The sequence below is a fragment of the Helicoverpa armigera genome, chromosome 22 (genome assembly GCF_030705265.1).
Source record: "Helicoverpa armigera isolate CAAS_96S chromosome 22, ASM3070526v1, whole genome shotgun sequence".
NCBI classification, from domain to species: domain Eukaryota; kingdom Metazoa; phylum Arthropoda; class Insecta; order Lepidoptera; family Noctuidae; genus Helicoverpa; species Helicoverpa armigera.
In genome coordinates, this window is record NC_087141.1 from 370,195 (window position 1) to 390,966 (window position 20,772).

Consider the following 20,772-nt stretch of genomic DNA (forward strand, 5'->3'; position numbering starts at 1 on the left):
TCATCATTCCTACCCTACTTCAAAAGGATTAGAGTTTTAACTGACGTTCCAAAACGGAGGAATATCTCAATTTGAATGTTTGATTTAGGACCTGAACTTAAATGTTCTCAAATCTTTATTTGAGTTCGTTAACCCCATCGTCCATCGATATCGAAAGATGGGCTAAATACCTGATATCGCGTAAACTAAATTATCCTCGCACAGGTAAAGCACTGGCCATTAATAAGTTCGGTATTGAAGAAGGTTATCTAAAACCGTCGAAAAGGCCCTAAAAGACCAAATAAAATCATGTGATTTGTGATACAGTCTATATGACCCCTAACACTCACACAAGAGTTGCTTGCCCTGAACCTGTTTGTCAACTAGGTACGCTAACCTACCCAGAATGAAAAGAAAACCTGCTAATTGCGAATCTGAATCGTAGACGAAAGGTTCCGCACTTACTACTTTCTGTAATAAAAGATCACGTTTCTTGTATGGGATCCTCCTTAATTATTCATTCTGTTCTAGACCTCTGTATTTGTCGTAAAAGCTACATATGAACAGTACCTGAGACAATTTTAGCTGTCTCGCGGTCAATGATATACAAACTGGTGACTGAAGGACAGGTGGACAGCTAAGTATTAATAATTGGACGCCCTTTGGATACGGAACCCTTAAAAATTGCCTGCAAATAGACTTGGTACTTCAAGAACTTGTTCTAAATATATAACGTGGTATAACGAAGAGCGGTAAGGAGGGACATTTAGATTTAAAATTATGATAAGAAACACCATGACTCACACTCAGACTTTAAGTGGCCTTGAGTAGGACATCAGACTTTCTTGTTTAGTTTCTGAATTAAACTGACTTTAAGCAAAGTGAACAATAAAACGACCTGTATATAACCGTTTTTAAGTTAGCTTAAGGCAGACTGTATGAAAGTTGTCGATGTCTGAGGGCGACTGCCCGTGCTACTGCCGCTTCGATCCAAAACAAATTCATGTCTATATGTACAAACCAGTCGTGCAGCTACGGCAAATTAAGGTGGTCGGCAATTGCTCGCTTCCAAAACCATGAAACTACCTGAGTCCATTTGAGCCCATGTTTGACCACGCTGTCGCAATTTTCGATGCTCGATGCTTAATAAATCAAAATCAAAAGTCTTTTATTCAAATCAGGCTGCAAAACAGCACTTTTCGAACGTCAGAAATTTACAAAAGGCAGCCCCCAAAAAGCCCACCCTTCACCACTTCCTATGTGCTTTTGCTGGGAAAATGAAGCAACTGAAAGTCCGTCTCGAGGGTACCATCTATCTCAGTTTCCACTTTTACTCACATCTACTCTATATTTCTAGCGGTCTTAGAATGAAAGCGTAACATACAAACAGATAGTTTCTTTCAAACGTAGGTATTATAATATTAAAGAACTAGGTGAGTAAGTTCAGCTACTAGTGTTAGATGACCATTATACTTATGACGTAGGTCCATAGTATGGGGTCGAATGATCCCATTATACAAATTATAAAAATGACCATGACAAATAGGTAATAAAAGGGATATAATGGCCGTTACACTAGTTTTCCTCATTTCCGTAATAAACAGATCTTGATTCTCTCATGCTCTTATTTCTTATTTAGGTATGAAACTGTGTGACCATTTAATTAAATATGGTCCAAAGGGCAATTCCTTTGCCAGGTCTGCCTGTTGCTTAGTGAAAAACTCAAAAACTGCTGCACGAATTTTCATGTGCTTTTCATCAAAAATAGAGTGTTTAATGAAATCATGACGCAGCCGCGAAGTTTTCCAGTAGACAACAGTGCTATTCACGTTTTTTCAAGAGAATGCAAGCTATATTTATAGCAATTAATATATCCTAAGGACCAAACCTGTCTATTCTTACCTTTGATCCTAAGCTATCTTCCTAATAATTACTTAATTCATTTTGATTGACTTTTATACTCACCATTATAATTGCACAGACTGTTGTAATAAAATAGGTATATTTTTATAGAAAACAATTGTTTTAAGTACTACGGTATTTTTTTCATAGATCCTGGGAGATTCTAAGAATAGGACATAAAGTTAGGACTTCACACCCATACAACATTGTTTTTAAATTGTCAATGAATGATTTTGCGAGCCATTATCTATTTACATAAATACTTCATTAAAAAGATTCTTAAAAGCAAAACTGAAAAAAATGCAATAATAGGTACTTAATTCCGTAGTACAGTCGAGTAGACAAGCTGGTTCAAAATCAATGTTTAGCGCCATCTCGCGTTATAAACTGGAACTTATTGCAAGCCTAAATGCATACCTACTACAAACTACATAGAAAAGCCTTCATTATTTCTTGTTGAACTCAGTGCTGTGTTGTGCTTGTTTACCAATAGAGGTCGCATTTTTTTTAATGCAAGTCTAACTTAGAATTAGTAAGGTCGTTTGCATTTTACTTTCTGCATAGCTTTTTCTCGACTATGTGGTTGTCGGTTACCAGTGTAATCGATTGCATCTGAGTTTCAGTATTTTCCATTGAGTGACTGCCTATTTGTCCTCGTCAATCCAGTGTCCCGGGTAACCCGATACGCCGATACCTCGTGGAGTGATTGGTTGTCAGTTTAAAATTTAATATTAAGATTAGTAAGATTGACACGTATTGCCAAAAAAACTTTGTTATGTTTACCTTCTAATTCCTTCAACGAATATAATGTTTGTTTTAGAGTCTTCATCCACAGAAACCCTAGCTATAGAACGCTAATAAATATTTATGCCGTTCCTGCCACTAAATCTACAAGTACCTAACTCTTACGAATAAAGATAACCAATAGAGACTCAAGATTATGTCTGGCAACAAGCTATTGTCACACCTGAATCCAAAGACCAGGGATTAGGAATTACTTATAAACAAAAAGAAGTCATGGGCAACCTACAGCTTTATTATGGGAATCAATCAGAAAGTAATTACCATTATCAAAGTTCCTCATCGTTTTTAATTCAGCCCAAAAGCCTTAACAACAACCTTCATTTCTAAATTCCTAACAATCAAAATCTCACTAACGCACAAATCTTTTTATTCTCAACCGCTTCCAAAACCCTGAACTTTCGGCTGCACTACAGGAAGTTTGGCAGATGCTTCCAAAGTCACTTGGTAATCAGTGAGCTGATGATGCAACGAGCATCACATAATGTTGTGGAGCGGGAACGTGGCCGGTGGCAAGGTCGTCAGGTTGCATACGTCATAGTGACGTATGGGCGACTACTAGTGGTGGAGAAGTCACTTGTATGTCATGTTGCTTGTGATTAGAATTACTTTGAGTGACTTTAAAAAGCAGTTCAGCACATGCATTGAGTGTACCAAAAGTATGAATTTGGGTGGAAAGGAAGATCTAAGTTAAAAATAATTTGGAGTACACCCTGTAACATATTTATATGACTAAGAAGAAAGTGAATGTGAGTAAGACTGTGATGTGAAGAAGAATGGAAAATCTATTGCGCCTACTCCAAATACTTAAATCGGAAACAGGGTAGGAAGAAGAAGAAAACATGCAGAAGAACTGATCTCGTTTTTATCGCATTGTTTTAAGAATTCTATGTAACCGACAATGTAAAATAATGGATTTAGAAAAGCTGTTTATACACAATGTCTCATCAAACAGCGCATCTTTATAAAACGACATATTAATGAGTTTCAGACCAATAGTTACATCCAACGTGAGCTTCAACGTGCAAGCCACTCTAAGGCCTTCTATTAAAGCCTACATTCCTTCAGCACAGCCACGAAGCCCAGCTTTGTGTCGACAAAGTTCTCGAATCAGTGCTGTTTCGTTCTAAGTGAATGGCGCAAACCGTTCAGTCAGTCAGTTTCGTGCATTCAAGCGAGCGGACCTGTGTGGTTGCGGTCACGGAAATTTAAAAAAGTGAGCGATTTTGTTTTGTTTTTTATTACTCAGTTCGATTTTTAAATATTATTTTTAAATTCTTGAGTTGTTGTTTGAGATTTTATTGTTTTTTTTTACTGTTTTGTGTCGTTCGAAATTCAAAACTTGTGTTTGTTACGTTTTCGAAATGTTGGTAGTGATTTGACATGTGTCAAATGTCAAATAGGTTGTGTTTGCATAATTTGGTTGCTTTAATTTATTTTTTATGATAGAAAGCGTTAATAAGTGTCTTATTAAAGATAAAAATATTTAAATTATACTTTGTTGCTACGCCTTTGACTCTTAATAACTCGTTTGAGTATTAAATTACAAGGCAGAGAAGCTAGAATCTTTTATTATTCGTCCTAATTAACATTTTTGATGTGACATTTTTATTTTTCAAATAACCAGTTCGAATAAATAAAGCGGTTTTACCACCAAATCAGTGATACTAAAATAATAATATTTTTCCAACGATATCCACTAGTTAAACAAATTTTTATATTTTAGGTTTGTATTAAAGCTAAATATTTCTTGCTTGTTAACGGGTGAATAAGATTATAAATTATTTCACTTTAAGTTCTCTTGTATTTATATTTTTTGTACAATCATATGCAACAAAGCTTTATTACATAAAACGAGTAACATGGTCGGTATTGCAACAAATGTTCAATTAACGTTTTGTACGCGACTGTACTGAGCGGTGCAATTTGATAAATGTCAAATTGATTAGTTGCCCACTTAGCAATCGTTTGTAAATACATGATATTTCATTAAAAGACTAGGGATTATGCTGTTATATTTCTTCCTTAAACAAGTTATTTGTATAACTAACTTCTGCCAGCGGTGTTTTCCACGTCCCATAGGAACTACTTACTTTAAACATCCTAATTATAAGAAGCCAAATTTTTTAGCTTATGAGCTATCTAACGCTGAAATAATTTCTCAACTCAGGCTAGTACTTCGTCATTATTAGCACTTTCAAACAAATCAAGTTTTTATATCATACATCAATACATAATTAAATAGGTACATAAATATATTAGTAGGTATGTACGGTACTAATATATGTAATTGTCTGTATATAATATATTTTATTTAAGATCTTATAATGAAGTTCCTCTTCTTTAAACCAAAAACCATACATAATAGGTTTCATACCTATTTATATTAATTACGCTGACTTGCACTTTCTAACTGCATCGGCCTACATTTAAATGCCTATACAACGTAATAGAACATTTCGAATTATATAAGTAAATATTTTAATTACTCCAAATAAGTAACAACATAATTAACCAGTGAAATTCATCATCATAGCCTTTTCCCAACTACATATGTTGGAGTCGGCTAGTAGACTAGCAAGCTGCAGCTGAGTACCAGTGTTTTACAAGAAGTTTGATATCCCCAGTTACCCGGAAAACCCAATACTCTTTGATAACTGGTTGTCAGACTGACTGGCTTCCGACTACCCGTACCGTCTGCCCAAGAACTTCAAATGACAGCCGGAACCTACGTTAAAATTATTCTAAAAAACGTAAAAGAATCACCCAGTTAAACTTAATTATGAAAAACTTCCAATAACAATTAAAAACTCAAACTCAATTAAAATCAATCAAATAAAATATCGATTACATTTGAATTACTTAAATCGAATCGGTAAAATTATTCGAATGCAGTTCACACATGGGCCGAATGTCACACATTTATACGGCCTTATACACATTTACTTACAATTTCAAGGATTGTATGTCTGTATATTATCTGTCTGTCTGTATGTATGTATGTGCGTATGTCTAATAAACTTGCGGTCACTATCACTGTCACGTGGTCAGCTGTTAGCACTTTTTCTTTCATAACTTATTGCTCCTTTTGTACGCGTAACTTTGAAAGTGATTTTTTTTTGTAAAATTGAAGGTCGTATTTTATATTCGGTTAGAACATGTGTAGTACCTACTAGAGACATAGTATATGTTAAAAAATCATGGAGTTTTTTTATTCTTGAAACATATTATGTTTAGGTATGCACGTGCATGCATATACGTAAAGACCTACAGCCGACGTAAAAGCTAATCAAACATTTTTAAGGATAATTTTATCTGCACCAGGTTTAAACCAATCTCATATAAAATGTTGTCAAGTTATTTACAATTTACAAATTGGCATAACTAACCCTTTTCCTGAGACTACTTCTATGAGTTGCGCAAGAGTGCGCCACTCCATTTCATCTTAGAATTCAGTATTCAGACGGCTGCATTTATAATTGCTCTCACCAGTGAATACAACCAGATTTGAAACAGGGTTTGAGCAAAGAATATTGACTAGATTAAACAGTCTGACAACCAGTCTTATCAGGTTGCCATGGTAACTATGTTAAGGAGGTCTGATAGGCAGTCGATTCATGTAAAACACTGGTAATCAGCTGCAACCGTAATAGACTGGCAGCAGCCGACCCCAACATAGTAATGAAAAGACTAGGCAGATTTTCTTTGAATTGTACATTTGACAATCCAATATAAAATACACACTGCATTGTCTACATTAAAAAGACTATATTGAAATATAAAATACTTTTCTAACTCCGCTCTAATAATTTGAAAGAAAGCTATCAAAGAATAATTCACAGTGAATGAGCATTAAGTTAATAACTAAGCAATTATGTAGCTGCTAATTAAGTTATACACAGCAATAACTAAACGCACTTGATTAGGTAAATATCCGTTTTTAATTATTTGTGGTGATTTATTTTTGACGTGGATTATTTAGATTGCTTTATTATTGTTTTTCGGCTGAAAAAACTTGGTCTTTTAAAAACTCTATGTTCATTTGAAGATTGTTCCTTTTGGCACTGTCAACCTATGTTAGTCAGGGATATGGGTAGTTAAACAGTCCTGCTAAATTGCTTTAATATAGGTATGCGATTCGATAGAAGATATTGGTTGTCCTTTTATTTTCAAAATATTTTTCTTATTTACCCACCTTTTGAACCACCTTTTTAAACCTATGTTTACAAATAAAGATTTCATTTTCATTAAAATTTCACAATTTATTATTTTTGGAAATAAGATCTTGAACAATAATAAATGTAAATAGAGAATCACTTACTGCAATTCGTATTGTAGATTTAAATTTAAACCCTTTGGTAAAGGTTAAATTCACATTTTAGGTTTGCCATGTTGGATTTAAATTTTAACTTCAACGAAATAAATTGATAGCCATTTTGAACACACGTAATAAATAAACGTAATCCATTGATCCTTAAAAGGGCATTTAATATTTGAGTTTATACTTATACAAAAGACTTAAACGTGCTTAAACTAAGGTCCCAAAACAGATTTGAATAGACGGAGGCTTTAGTTGCTAATTTATTAGGGCTTATCGGGAAAACTTTGATGTGAAAAATTCTGTGTGCTGCTTATCATGGGCCTACTTAAACCAGACTTTGACTTTACCCCAGTTTTGTAGAAACTGGTCTATACGGTTTCACCCGCGTCCCGGGGAAACTTCTTCCCGGATATAACATAGTCCATGTCGTGTAGCTTCCTTACAATCCCTATAACCATCATATAATCATTATGTTTCCTCTTTATTATATTAGTGTAGATTAATTGTGTCTAATATTTTCTAGAATATTATTAAAATTTAGAATTTTTGCCATGAACATGGATTTAACAAAGCAGTTTGTCTTTTTCTCATATTTACAAGTATCAATCCTGAAAGACAAAATGAACACAAAATCAATGAAGTCTTATAATAAGACGCAAATATCGTTCATTAGCGAAGGTCAGTCGGCAAGTGAACCGTTTACGTAAACCGCCCCGGTATCCGGTCGCTTACGACACGAACGCGGGTCTATCTTAGCACATGTTGCGTCCACTATTATTTGCTAAATTTATTTAGATACATGTGTATTCTAGTAGTGACATTTTTGACCGTGAGGCACGGTAGCAGTCTCTTGAATAGGTGTCTCCAAAGTTAATGGCGGCTCGCAGCTAATTTCCGAGTCCATACATCCCTTACATGCTTTAGTCACCCCGAAGATAGTCAAAGATAGGTTCAGCAGTTACTATTCTTAAATTAAGAGAGATAACTATGGATTAAAGAGCATTTTCGGCTCTCAATTTTATTAAATGCATCTTGCACTTACTGGCTATCTAATTATTCAGGCAGAATTCAGTATTTAGAATTGGCAATATTCTTTGTTACAATAGTACTTAAGTTGCACATTAAAAATCCCCGATGACTACATAAACATAAACATCGTCGTTAGTTATACATTTTATTAGCAGTTAATTATTTATGAATCTGTTAACAACTTCAACAAAATAAAATAAATCATCAGCTTATGAGTCATCTTCTTGTAATGATACAGAATTTTAATTTACGGAAGCAAAATAAAAGATAGCTTATAAACGTAAACACGTCATGATGTATAATTCTATTATAAATCTAAGTAGCTAATGTTCTAACACCAATCAACAACTTAAAGTATGATATTGAACTTCTAAGGACCATTTTAACCGAAAAACAACTACTTAATTTGAAAATTAAACTTGAAAATTCATAATATGCACTTGTTTTAGAAAATAACGTTGGTTTATATCGTCGGTGAACGTGGTCTTTAAGCTAGCCCATCGTTGGTAGGTATATAAGCTAATAAATATAATTATTCATACCTGAATGATTGAGTTGTATAATGTTCGTTAATTTTTGCAAATTCTGAAAGAATAAAAACTTTACACCTTATGTCAATCATAAATAAATCTTGCCTTGTCTAAACTGTTGTTAGCTCTATACACTTATTCTAGTATCTTCGTAGCCTATGATTGAAGGACCAGATAGTAACAGTTTGCCAACTGCAAGTAATTTATGCAGAAATATTGCACGAACAACCTGTTCCGTCTGCGTGATATTAGTTTTCTTCTATTTACACTTATTATAGTATAGATCTTATCGAAGCTAAATATCTTAGAAATATGACTTCATCACGCATCAGCTGATCATGATTTCCGATAAGTTCTTGGATGTAGCTGCTAAACTAACTTATTACGTTTTATGTACTTAACCAAATATAAGCCTGCTACATTTACCGTATATGTGATATGGTTATAATTTCAGCCTTTACCAGCAATCAAAAATATTGTTTACAAACCTTTCAAAACAAATAAATGGGCTTAAGTTAGATTATGAATTTTAAATTAAATGTAAATAGATTAAGTAGGTAAATCAACAACAAAATCCCAAAATTGATCGCGGACTAAGGGAACAAAAATATTATGTGACCGAAAATATTTTCTGAGGTCATTAAGAAGAATCAAATGTCACCTTAAATATTTTGAATCATAAAAATAATGTTATTTTGAAGATTTGATACAGGTAAAGGTCATATTTATGTTTGGGACTAATATTTACCTTGTTTGTTTTGTTGTTTGTGACACGACTCAAAACCATCAACATAATTAAATTAGTTGGGTACCTTTATAAATAAGTATGTTAATATCAAAATAAGAAAAACTTTTTGGGATCGAAATGTTTTGATATTTGTATACATACCCTGGGTAGACGATCAAAATTATAAATTAAATTCGTTTTTTAGCTCTTTCGTTTTCGTATAAAGGTATTTATTTATTATCTGCCCAAGATACTTAATTTATGGAAACTTAAGAAAAATAATTGATTTGCCTTTCTTTTACCTCTCTCGATATTTACACTTGCCGTCCCAATTATCGACTCACCAATATTCGAAAAAATATATTCAAAACTTAATGAAGCAAGTTAAATAATCACTCATAGTTATAGTTAACTACGAATAGCCGTGGGAATCGCTCACTTATTGATGTAAAATCAAATAAAATTACTTTATGACGGAGTTCGGAGCAATTTGTTCTAGCGCTCATAACGAAGAACACTCTATCATTGCACTAGGGCTGTCAATACAAAGTTAATTTATTGAATTAATTGGATCCATTGAGTATTTGATTAACTGTCTTAATATCTTGTTAAGTTGATATAAAGTTAATTTGATTTATTGCTGGTAATTTAATTATAATTTATTGAACTAATTGATGAATAGAAAATTCTTGCGTTAGCTCTATTCAATCAAGACTTAGTATATGGTAAGGTGTCATAAAATTAATTGTGGTAACAAAGAAACGAAGAACTATCTTACTCATATAAAACAAAAGAAAAAAGCTGCTAAAAATGCTGTTTGACATTTAGATAAGAATACCACCTTGAAAACCTACTCAAACCAGCAATTACGACCGACAAAAAAACAGAAAACAATCGCTCTCAAACCCATGAATGAAATATTTCTGCGTGATTACGACCTTACCATCTTCATCGGCATTATAATTACAAGCCCACAGTTCGTGGCACACGCTTGCACTGCCACCCACGGCTGCAGCTCATGATAAACGTGCAGGTGGCGCTATCTGCCGTCATTATCTTGTACTACACATGTTGAATAATTACTCACACGTGGGATTGTGCACGATTTTACTGAGAACATGACTTCTCAGATCATGAAACATCTTTCGGGAAATAGTTTAGAAGTGCACATTTTTGTTGGCACTAATTTCTTCAAAATATCAAATTGACGAACTTGTGAAACTGTGAAATGTACTTTTGCATCTTTTAAGTACGGATTGGTTCCATAGACTATTCCAGATGTATTTAAATCACTTTGCTACACCGCCAATTTGTGTCAATATAACAGGTTCACAGTAAATAAACAAATAAACTATAAAAGGTCAAGGACATGTCAAATACTTATAACATTAAAAGCTACATTTATAATGATCTACATTAGTTTTTTCACCCATTCTGAGCAGCCCTAATCGAATGATGCGCGAAACTGGCCGCCGGAGCGGATCGTTGCCCAACGCAGTGAGGCAAGCGCCGCGATATCATCTAATACGCGTGTTGCAACTATTGTGAGCAGTTTTTTGTGCACTACAGTGTACTGCACGTATCCGCTAGCAGCCGGAACGGAATTAGCATGCTAAGAAAATTAGGTTTTGTTTGGTTTTCGAAGTACCTTATGATATGGGAAACGCTGGGGACAAAAGTTGGTAGCGCTGGTAAATTATATTGTGCGCCTATGCCTCTTAGTAGAATATACTGATATAAGAGTTTATATTGTTTGTTTGAACGAGCTTATGTCAGGATCTACTAGGCAGATTTCAAAATTTGTTTCAGTGTGAGATAGCCCATTTGTAGGCTTTTTCCCTACGAACGAAATAGTAGTAAAACAACCCATGGTATGAGGGATTCTGTAAGCAGAAGATTAACATGCCAACATATGAAACTAAAAGTTACATCTGATACTTTCGATTAGAGTTCGTTTTCCTACTAATTATGAGATCATTCTTATAGCTTAAGTTTCTGAGAAAAATCATGTTTTTTTACGCTACAATAATCAGCTGTTTGTCCGGTTATATGTTAATATTCAATTTAATGAACACCTAAATATAATCATGGCTCATAGCTTCTTAGTATTTTAGCTGTTGATACAGTAATTCACGGAACTAGTCTTAGTTGGACTCAATCATCAACTATGTACCTACATCTTTTTACAAGACTGTCAAGAAGGGTTATTCTTTTCTTGCGTTTCTTATACCAGCTTTCAACCACGAAAACGCCCACTTCACAAGCCAAACAAAAAATATTTCGCCTACACAACAACTAAATAACTATACAAATTAAATGTACAGTCATCAAATATATCTAAACAAATAATTATCAACTAATAGAAAGTGGGCTCGCCCACCTGTCAGTCCGTCTGTCACCTATGTATTGTACTCTACGCCCATTGAACAGTAGGATGCGCAAGATTCGTCATGTGGTTCATTTGCATAATATTTGTATGGCAAGGTGAAAATGTGCGTTTAGTCATTGATATTTGAATATTATATTACTTCATTATTCGTCATAATTAGGAATGTTAAGTCTAAAGGAGCATAAAAAGCAGTTTTGGTAGAACTTGTCCAGAACATTATCAGTAAATTAAAACGGATTTTCCTGTGCAATCTAAAATTCGCAGTACATAAATTGACTATAAAAAACTAAACTACAACTAAAAAACTAACTTAAGTATACAAATTCCAAGAACACATTTCAGTATATTGTCAATTAAGATGAATGAAAACACCAAATATAGTTATGCAAAATCTACAAACTCCTTTTGTTAATAATTAAACGGTACATTGTTTACACTAATTTCAAGACGCACTAATAAGCCATTAAAATTACAAAGACATACAACCATCGAATACCGACAGAACCGCGGATATTAGCCATTAAAAACATGTAAACAAAGAACGAGGAAATCAAACTATTGAGCTGTTAAATCCCCCTCAACATGTTGGTGCGCGCACGCAGAATTCACGTAAACACCGGAGTTACGATATGCAACCAATTAAAACACTTGAAAAAACCACATCGGTGTCGGACTTGGTAAACGGTTGTCGAAATGTTAAAGTAATCATTCGTATTAATGAACGGATTTGTTAGAAAAATCATTTTTTTGTAAAAGCTGAAATTTTACACAACGCAATGTTTCAGACTTTTGATTGAAGTGTTGCAGTGGAATGCGTTTCTGATTTCTAGACTAAAAAAAGTTAATTGATTTCTGCAATATATATTAAGCATACGATCTAGCTGTCATACAATCGTGCATTTCGTTGCATTTTTTATGAATTGCTTAGAATAGGTAAGACGTCCACTGCAGAACATAGGTCTCCCATTTAGATCTTCACATATGATGGTTGGTAGCAACTTACATCCAGCGTCTTCCGACTTCGAGCTTCGGCAATAATGAATTACAAAATACAGCATCCTAAAATCTTGTTCTATCATGAATCCTGGAATAGAATAGAATATAATTTTTATTTTTCAAATATGGCAATGCTAGGCTTCTAAATAAATCTCATTCTAATACCTAAAAGCATACCAAACCATAATAAGTTTACTCCAAAACGGTCCCTTAAAAGCATTTTCCATATCAGCAGTTCCCAATCGGCATCAGATTCAAAAGCAAAGCAAAGCTAAGTCGGTCGACTGTCGCAACAGCGGACACGAGCATACAATATTGTTTCATACCACCTGTGGAGTTACTTGTAAGTTAGTAATGCAGGACTGTGTCCATTGCTTCTTAAAGATAGTTAATCAAATATGTGATGGATGTTATTCTTCCTAAGGGCATGGATCCTGCCCGAGTGATCTTTTGAGAAGGTATGAGATACAGCATCAGCCCCAATAGAGGGAAAAGGCTTGGCAAATGATGATGGAATTTTATGTGATGTTTTCAAACTAGGTGATTAATAGAATACTTATCTTTATAACAGTTTTCCCAAATACCTACCATATTTCGTCACAAATGTTTAGTGTGCCATAAATTAGGAATAAACCAGACACATTGCCCAATTCAGGAATGCTCATGGCTAAACTAGGTTTGCCAACGAGACAGTCAAAATTATGATTCCATAGCAAATTAGGCCAATTTTCGATATTACTAGGACATAACGCAATGGATTCAAATCAGTGCGAATTGTGATTTATGTCATGTAATAACATTGTCAACGTAATACATTGTCTCCGTAACTTCAAGTGTTGCACAGATTGCTTCGGGCCTAATTTTAACACCATCGGTATCTTGCTTTCTATAATAATTGGCGATCTTATCTCCAGTGATATAATGAACTAGTATTGGTTCAACATTATCAGTGTAGATAGGGTCCTAACCAATTGCAAGTGATGCAATAATAATTTACATGCTATTACTGAGTCTGTATTAAGATAGATTGGTCATATATTTGCTTTGCAATATCCGGCTCGTATTTTACATATTGTGACTGTTTCATTGTTGTTTGTTATAGAATTACTTCTCTTTTGTTTTGTGGAAAATAAAGTCCTAATATATAATTTACATAATACCTACTTAAACAAGAAAGTCTAAACTTAAATGGATAATTATGATCAATTGAGGTTTTAAGACGATACTATTAAGGATCTTGTAGATCAACTTCATATACGAAGCTGGGAATCCCCCAAACACCTGTCTGGGAAACCACAACATCAAAAACAAAGACACAACCAAAGTATAGATTGCCACTGACATTGCTCCGTCGTCTGACATTACAACACCTGATTAAATTCCATCCCCACATGGGCCAGTAGACGTTGATTCAAAAGAACTTGTTAAATGTTTCAAGCTAGTTATTTTTGTAGCGGACTGTGAGAAAAGTGAGCGCTCCGGTCAAGGCCGCGCGGCTGATCTCGATACTGCGCCCAATTGTCGATGAGATGGTCAAGTTGCTACATATAGGCTTAGGTGTTATTAGAAATTGTGAGGAATTTAAATTGGTCCTTTGGCACGAATGGTAATTAGTAGTGTAGTTTATTACTGAGCTATTAATGGTTAAGTAGGTTAACTTAATTATCGTAACTACTTTTATCACCTGTAGTGATATCAATACCTCTGAAAGATGTTTTTGCAATTTGCAGCAATGTCTCGAAACTTGACATGCGGATAGTGCAGTTATTAAAATTCATCCCATCTATAACATTGAAGGTGTCCTATAAAAACAAAATGCACTCGATGAGAGTTTCTTTGAGTTTGCGCCAAAGAATGAAGGAAATCCGCGTATTAAGGTCACTTGCGTCGTTCGCGTGCCATCGAAGGCTGTCTACTATCAATCGTGTTTCAACTCTGATAACATTTGCAATGACATGAAAACAGTTTTCAGCACCCTTCACACAGATTTCTGTAATGAAAAAGGTAATTAGACTAATTTGAAGAACATCAATCAGGTCTGCTATAAAATAGGGATTTTTGAAGAACTTTATAGCATGTAGTATATCTTAACCTGTAGTCTGTCACTGTACTTATTAAATAAATAAATAAATAAATAAATAAATATAGCTTCATCGTCATAACAAAAATATTTTCCACTTCATAAAAATAAACTACCATCTTAATTAGGTATCATGATAATCAAGTTGTAAGTACCTCTACCATTTACAATAATAATAGGATCCTTATTACCAGTAATGACAGGCAACCATTTATAAGCACTTACAATGAAATTAAACAATTACATTATCGCAGTAAACAAGCGTATATTTACGACGACAAAACACCTGGTGATCTCATACAAAATCAATTATATTTATTAGGCTCTAAAACAGTTGATGACTACATACGGTAGTTCCTATAAATTACCATAACCAAAAGCCATTGAAATACTGCGCAAATCTGCAGGTAGGTAATAACATTATATAGAAAAACAATGAAAGACCTCACGGATACGGTAACGATGTTCCTATATTATGATCTGAGAATAATGTGACTAGCAGAGAAGTAACTGAGTAAGTCAAGATCAAGGAGAATTATGATGAGACAGATATGAAAACAGTGCCGCAAAAAGTCTATGAACCAAGTATACACTTCAATGAAGATATTTATGGGTCACAGGCTTGCATCTAGAATTTTTGCTATATTAAACACGAATTTAGTGAAGTTAACTTTATCACGGCTTTACCAAAATGATGACTTGATTTTGCTACTAATCTAATCTTACCTAATTCTGAATTTTATCGCTAGGCTGACCTTCTGCTCGTATGCGTAATAGAGGTCTGAAACTCCCATTGCCAATTGTCGAGCCTTGTATGCATCTAACAATCTTGAGTATTTGCCAATTACAGTTTAACCTTTCATTCTCACGTAAGTCTGGGTAACATTTTTGGTAAGCAAAGATTTTATTGTGATAATTTTCCATCCCTAAGCTTATCACGTACTATTGTTCACTATTTTTATTCTATAGAATACAAGCCACTATTTCTAACATGCGTAGCCGTAGTGAAAGTTGTAATGTCAAAAACAACTTTAATGACATCATTTTTAACTGCAAAAGCTATAAATACTCCCTTATCATCAAATCTATTTCTCAATACAACCTTATAATTTGATCTTTTACAGGGTTAGTAATATTTAAGGTCATAGATCCGTCGAGAAGGATTTGATCTCCAAATTACTTAGCAGTCAAAAAAATTAATTTAAAAAGACCACTAACGATATCACAAATTGTGTTGTCTCACCAATCAAATGATTATTGCCTAAGGCCATTATGTCTACAAAGTTTATTGTCTTGATCTTCAGCCACATACCTACTGGTTAACGAACCGACAAACTAGTTAATTCTAAAAGTTCAACCAACCAACGTTGTAAATGTAAATTTTTCGCGCCTCTCGTGCATCGGCGCCACAATGCAAAGGTCAGGGGAACTGGTTTCTAACTAGCTAGCACAGGAATCTTCTACGTTGCTCACCTCTGTTCTTAGGTATTTGATTAAAAGATTAGAGCTTTAGCTTGATGAATTTTGATCAACTTCGTTATTACCTCCTGAGTTGTCCTCTTACATTTAGTGCACTCTCCTTCAGACCCGTCAAATAAACCAATCAATAATTCAATTACCTTACTACATATATTTTGATTTGAATATGAAATAGTGGTTTACTTTGTTAAATTCATTAAACATCTTAGGTACGTCAATTAGGTGCTTTATTACATTTAACATAGGGTGTGGTTGCCCATGTAACTGGGTTTAGGACAATCCCTCTATCTAGAGGCAGATACTGATGATGGTGTCAGTCCTTTCAAAACTCATCCACCACTAGCCCAGCAACACTATATTCAGTTTCGATGTCTTCAAAAGCAACGTCACTTTCAGAATCCTCTAACATCTTCTTCCAATCTTCCAGATGCTGTGCCCCACGCTATTCCTGGCGACGCTGGCTCTAGTGAGCTGCGACGTGTCCCACTTGCTGTCTAGCACAACTCCTGAGCCGCCACCGAAGCCCTACGTGTTCTCTTACACCGCCGGCAGGTACCCTGGCCATGCTGATCGGAGCCACACTGAAGTCAGCGATGGCAGTGGAGTCGTTAAAGGTGATTTGAACTTTAAGGTCTTTGGATTAGGTTTCAAAATGGATTGTGACTTTGGATGTGGGATTACTTTTAAGATGGTGTTAGTCAGTACTTGCTGCTCTTTTAACGGGGTCTGTCTACTGTTAGAAATTGTTAATACCTATGCTGTATTTGTTTTTTGTTTTGGTTTCTGGCTTAGGTACCTTTACTAGTGTCAATATTGATGTGTTCATAGTCACGTAGTTGTTCAGCGTCTGCTACTGTGTCTACGTGAGATTTTCGACTATTAACAGATTATTAGAAGGTGTCAGAATTATTAACTGTTCGTAATTAACCTCTAAAAATCACTCAAACAAAAGGTTATTTGCCGAATTCCTTACAAATTCGTGTTACAATTTAATAATATTTGTCTCAGATGCTTATTATTGATAGCATAAAATTCTCGCATTAATTATAAGTGTTTGCTGCTTGACCTTTGTCGATTATTATGACAAAAACGAGTTTTACGATCGTGACAAATCGGAGATGAGTAAGAGATTATCTAGCTTCACAAAAATGTTAATAACCGTGGAATATCATCACGTAACAATGTGTGAAGCTTTATCGACAATAAGGAAACAATTATCTATAATTTTCATAAAGTCTATCGCAGCCGGACGGTTGAGGAGTTAAATTATGTGATGATCATGGTCAGTTTTTTTCGCCGTTATCAGATAAGATTCCTTTGAAATTAGTTCTAAATGATATACCAAATTATATGATATTCGAAGATTGTATCTCTAAATTGAATCACTCAAAAAATGGTTTAAAATTGGTTGGAAAAAAAAAAATATTTAAAACAAGTTTAAAGTTTGAAGACTAATGAAAACACGAGTTGATCTGTGATTGGACGCGTGATGTCAAAAAATACTTATATCCATCTATCCTCGAGGAAAGTACATACTTAGGATAACTTTTCAGTCAATCTTTTCAATGGAAGAGAGCAAAGGGTGTAACATCACTATCTTCAAACATTACAACAGCCCCCAGAAGCTTACAAAACACAACAAATGAAGTAACAATTAGACTTTCTAATACTTACTGCGATATTAACAAGGAATGTACGTACATTTCCCTGCTCTAGATGTACCGAAGTGATACCTTGGAACGCCCATAAGGAAGAAACACGTAACTAGACTTACTGTATTCTTGTTTATTAGCTAATTTCGTTAATGTAGTATTCGGAGCGCGTATTTTGAGAGTTAAATATAGAACAGTTGAGATGGATGACCAATTAGGTTTTTATGGCTTTATTACTGATTCTAGACTTGTTCTTATTGTGTAATGCGTATTAAGGTATTCCTGTAAATGTATATTTTTTGCTGGTAGGCTCAGTTTTGTTTTTGGACTACCAATTTGGAGTGCAAAATGTTTTAACCTGATCTCATCACTTTGTTACAACAACAACAGTATAGTTAACATTTAAATTAATACTATTTTTAATACTGCTCGAAGTAATTAACTAGTATACACTGACGCTAGATTAGCTAGCTTTACTAATAGTCAACATTATTACTCATCTATACAATATAGTGGTCCTTCAAGTCGAAGATATTATCAAATATTTACTATCAAATAGTTAGGCAATTTTTCACACACGCACTATCGATATACCACAGCTACTATAATTTAGAGCGGCCCTTCACCACATTTGTTTCAATGCTTTCCACCTTGAGCACTTACCTTGGCATCAAAGTACGCATTAATTTCTATAATTAATTAGCTAATTAAAGTCACATGTTCACACATGCCTCGGGGGTAGGCATAAGTACAGGAAAACCTCCAAAACTAAGAAGGCTACAGAAATTAATATAAACCAAAATTGCTCCAATAAAACACTAATTTTGAGTTTAGCCATTTCAAACTACGCACTTAACCCTATAAACTTTAAAAATCTGTTTTTAAAACCAATATTGAAATGATGCCCCTTTGGTTTTTTTATTATCAAGCCTGGGTTTGATCATATACATTTCGGACACCGTCATTTGTTTCGGAGAAAAAGAAAGTAAGTTTTAAACTTACTTTCTTTTTCTTATGTACTTATTTCTGATCTACTATGTTCCAGGCTCATTCTCCTATGTGGATCCCGCCCAGAAGCTCCGCACAGTGGACTACATAGCGGACAAGCAGGGCTTCCACCCGATCCTGAGCGACGTGCCTCCGGAGCACCCTCGGGACTCCGCCTCGGTGGCGCAGGCCAAGGACCGCCACTACCAGCTGTACGCCAAGATCGCTGAGGAACACGCTAATCCTCATCCTGAATGTGAGTGTGTTTGTTTAGTATGGAGTAAAATATATCTATTGTATCTTCACCTGGCGGTACTATTGGGCTATCGTCTTCTACAAGTGTGCCAGTGTAAACTTCATCATTAAGCCTATCCCTTTCCTCAAGACAAGTTAGACTCTTACGGATATTGCTGACGCCCTTTATTGTAGGAACATCGGGCAACTGCTTATATAGACTTTGCAATGTGGTTCAGTGTGGCATAATATTCGGAAAGACCTAACACGGTGTTAGGTCAACATAGATGACATGATTAGGATAAATGATACATAACTTGTCATACGGCAGCATTATTTGCATGGCAATTTGGTGATGGCATAAGGTTAAAGATTTTGTGACATAGTTGTCACAATACAAGTCCTCATAGGTATATGAATCTTTTGTCTTAGTACCAACATAACTATAATTTCCATCTCCCCATTCCAGTAATATCAGCCCCAGTAGAAACGCAAGCGGTGGCAGCAGCCCGCGCGAAGCACGCCGAACTGTTCCGAGTGATCGCCGAGCAGCACGCGAGGATCGCCGCCGAGAGGGAGGCACTCCTCAGGGAGGAAGAGGAGAAACAGCAGCTTCAGGAGCTGGGACAGTAGACTAGGACTTCTCTCGTTGTATTTGAATCAGCTGGTTGGGTCAAAATACAAGATCACGTCAAACCTATCTATCCATGCTTTGTGATTAAAGATTGTTTGACCTAATGTCGAAAAGTCTCTAGTTGCAAATCGACGGATAGGTTAAAGAAATCTCCCATAAAACTGAGAATTAGAGGTTAAAAATATTCCTCTTGCAATGCTCCCCGTAAGTAAAATGTATTATACATACAATACATAAGCAAAATCTGTCTGGAATTAGCTGTTTTACTGACCGTTACAAAATGCACAGTGCATTTTGACGACATAAAGATCTTGAATTTTGATGGAACCAGCTGACTTTGATCACCAAATATGGAAGAGCAGATGGATAGAGCTTTAATGGCCTAAAATCTAGAGATATTTTAGAGGTTCTTGATGCCTTCAGAGAAATAATTTTGATAATCCAAACCTGTTTGTATGATCCATGTAAAAGTCAGAATATTAAGACTGCCTGGTTGCAAACTTCAAGTAGAATTGTTAGTGACACATTTATAAGTACAATGAAAGTATCCCTGCTATCCATATTTGGCAATATAACCGACTGCGTGATACGTAAGTTAAATACAAAATTGTTACATATTTTTAAACTATTTATGTAGGTTTATTTTACTAAAACTTTTACACTTTTACATCGACTTTTAAAATATCTTTAAGTAAACTGTAAGTGTATGTTTTAATCGAATTTTTAAAACATTTTGAAAAGTCGTGTTTGTCATACGCCATCTGTGGTTAAAAACAAAAACTAATGAACTGTGTAGTTACCTTGTACTGTGAATAATTATGTAGGATTGTATATAAAATATTAAATATAAGTATTTTAATAATACTCTCTCGAATTGCCATATTAAAACCAATTTGATATTATTACTACTAAGTATTGGTATGTATTAAGAAATTTTGTATTTTTTGTAATGTTTTTTAATGTGAAAACATCTCACTATAAAAATAATAATAAATAGTAATAACTTATCAGAGTTTTTATATCAGACTTGCT

The 20,772-nt window shown here is 34.6% G+C and overlaps 2 protein-coding genes across 2 annotated transcripts in view; both read left to right on the forward strand.

Annotated features, from left to right (window-relative positions):
- LOC110371698 (large ribosomal subunit protein P2) overlaps window positions 1-20,772 on the forward strand; it is a 148,182-nt gene that overhangs the window by 21,256 nt on the left and 106,154 nt on the right. The gene's annotated exons all lie outside the window — the stretch shown is intronic.
- Window positions 3,746-20,747, forward strand: LOC110371697 (cuticle protein 16.8). The gene is made up of 4 exons (XM_064040600.1): window positions 3,746-3,898; window positions 16,661-16,847; window positions 18,931-19,128; window positions 19,576-20,747. The coding sequence occupies exons 2-4, from the start codon at window positions 16,661-16,663 to the stop codon at window positions 19,737-19,739; spliced, it is 549 nt and encodes a 182-aa protein (XP_063896670.1). The 5' UTR covers window positions 3,746-3,898; the 3' UTR covers window positions 19,740-20,747.

Coding starts and splice junctions, on each gene's coding strand:
- LOC110371697 (XM_064040600.1), top strand. CDS start 16,661: ATGCTGTGCCCCACGCTATTCCTGGCGACGCTGGCTCTAGTGAGCTGC. Junction 16,848..18,930: donor TGGCAGTGGAGTCGTTAAAG/GTGATTTGAACT, acceptor ACTATGTTCCAG/GCTCATTCTCCTATGTGGAT. Junction 19,129..19,575: donor CGCTAATCCTCATCCTGAAT/GTGAGTGTGTTT, acceptor TCCCCATTCCAG/TAATATCAGCCCCAGTAGAA.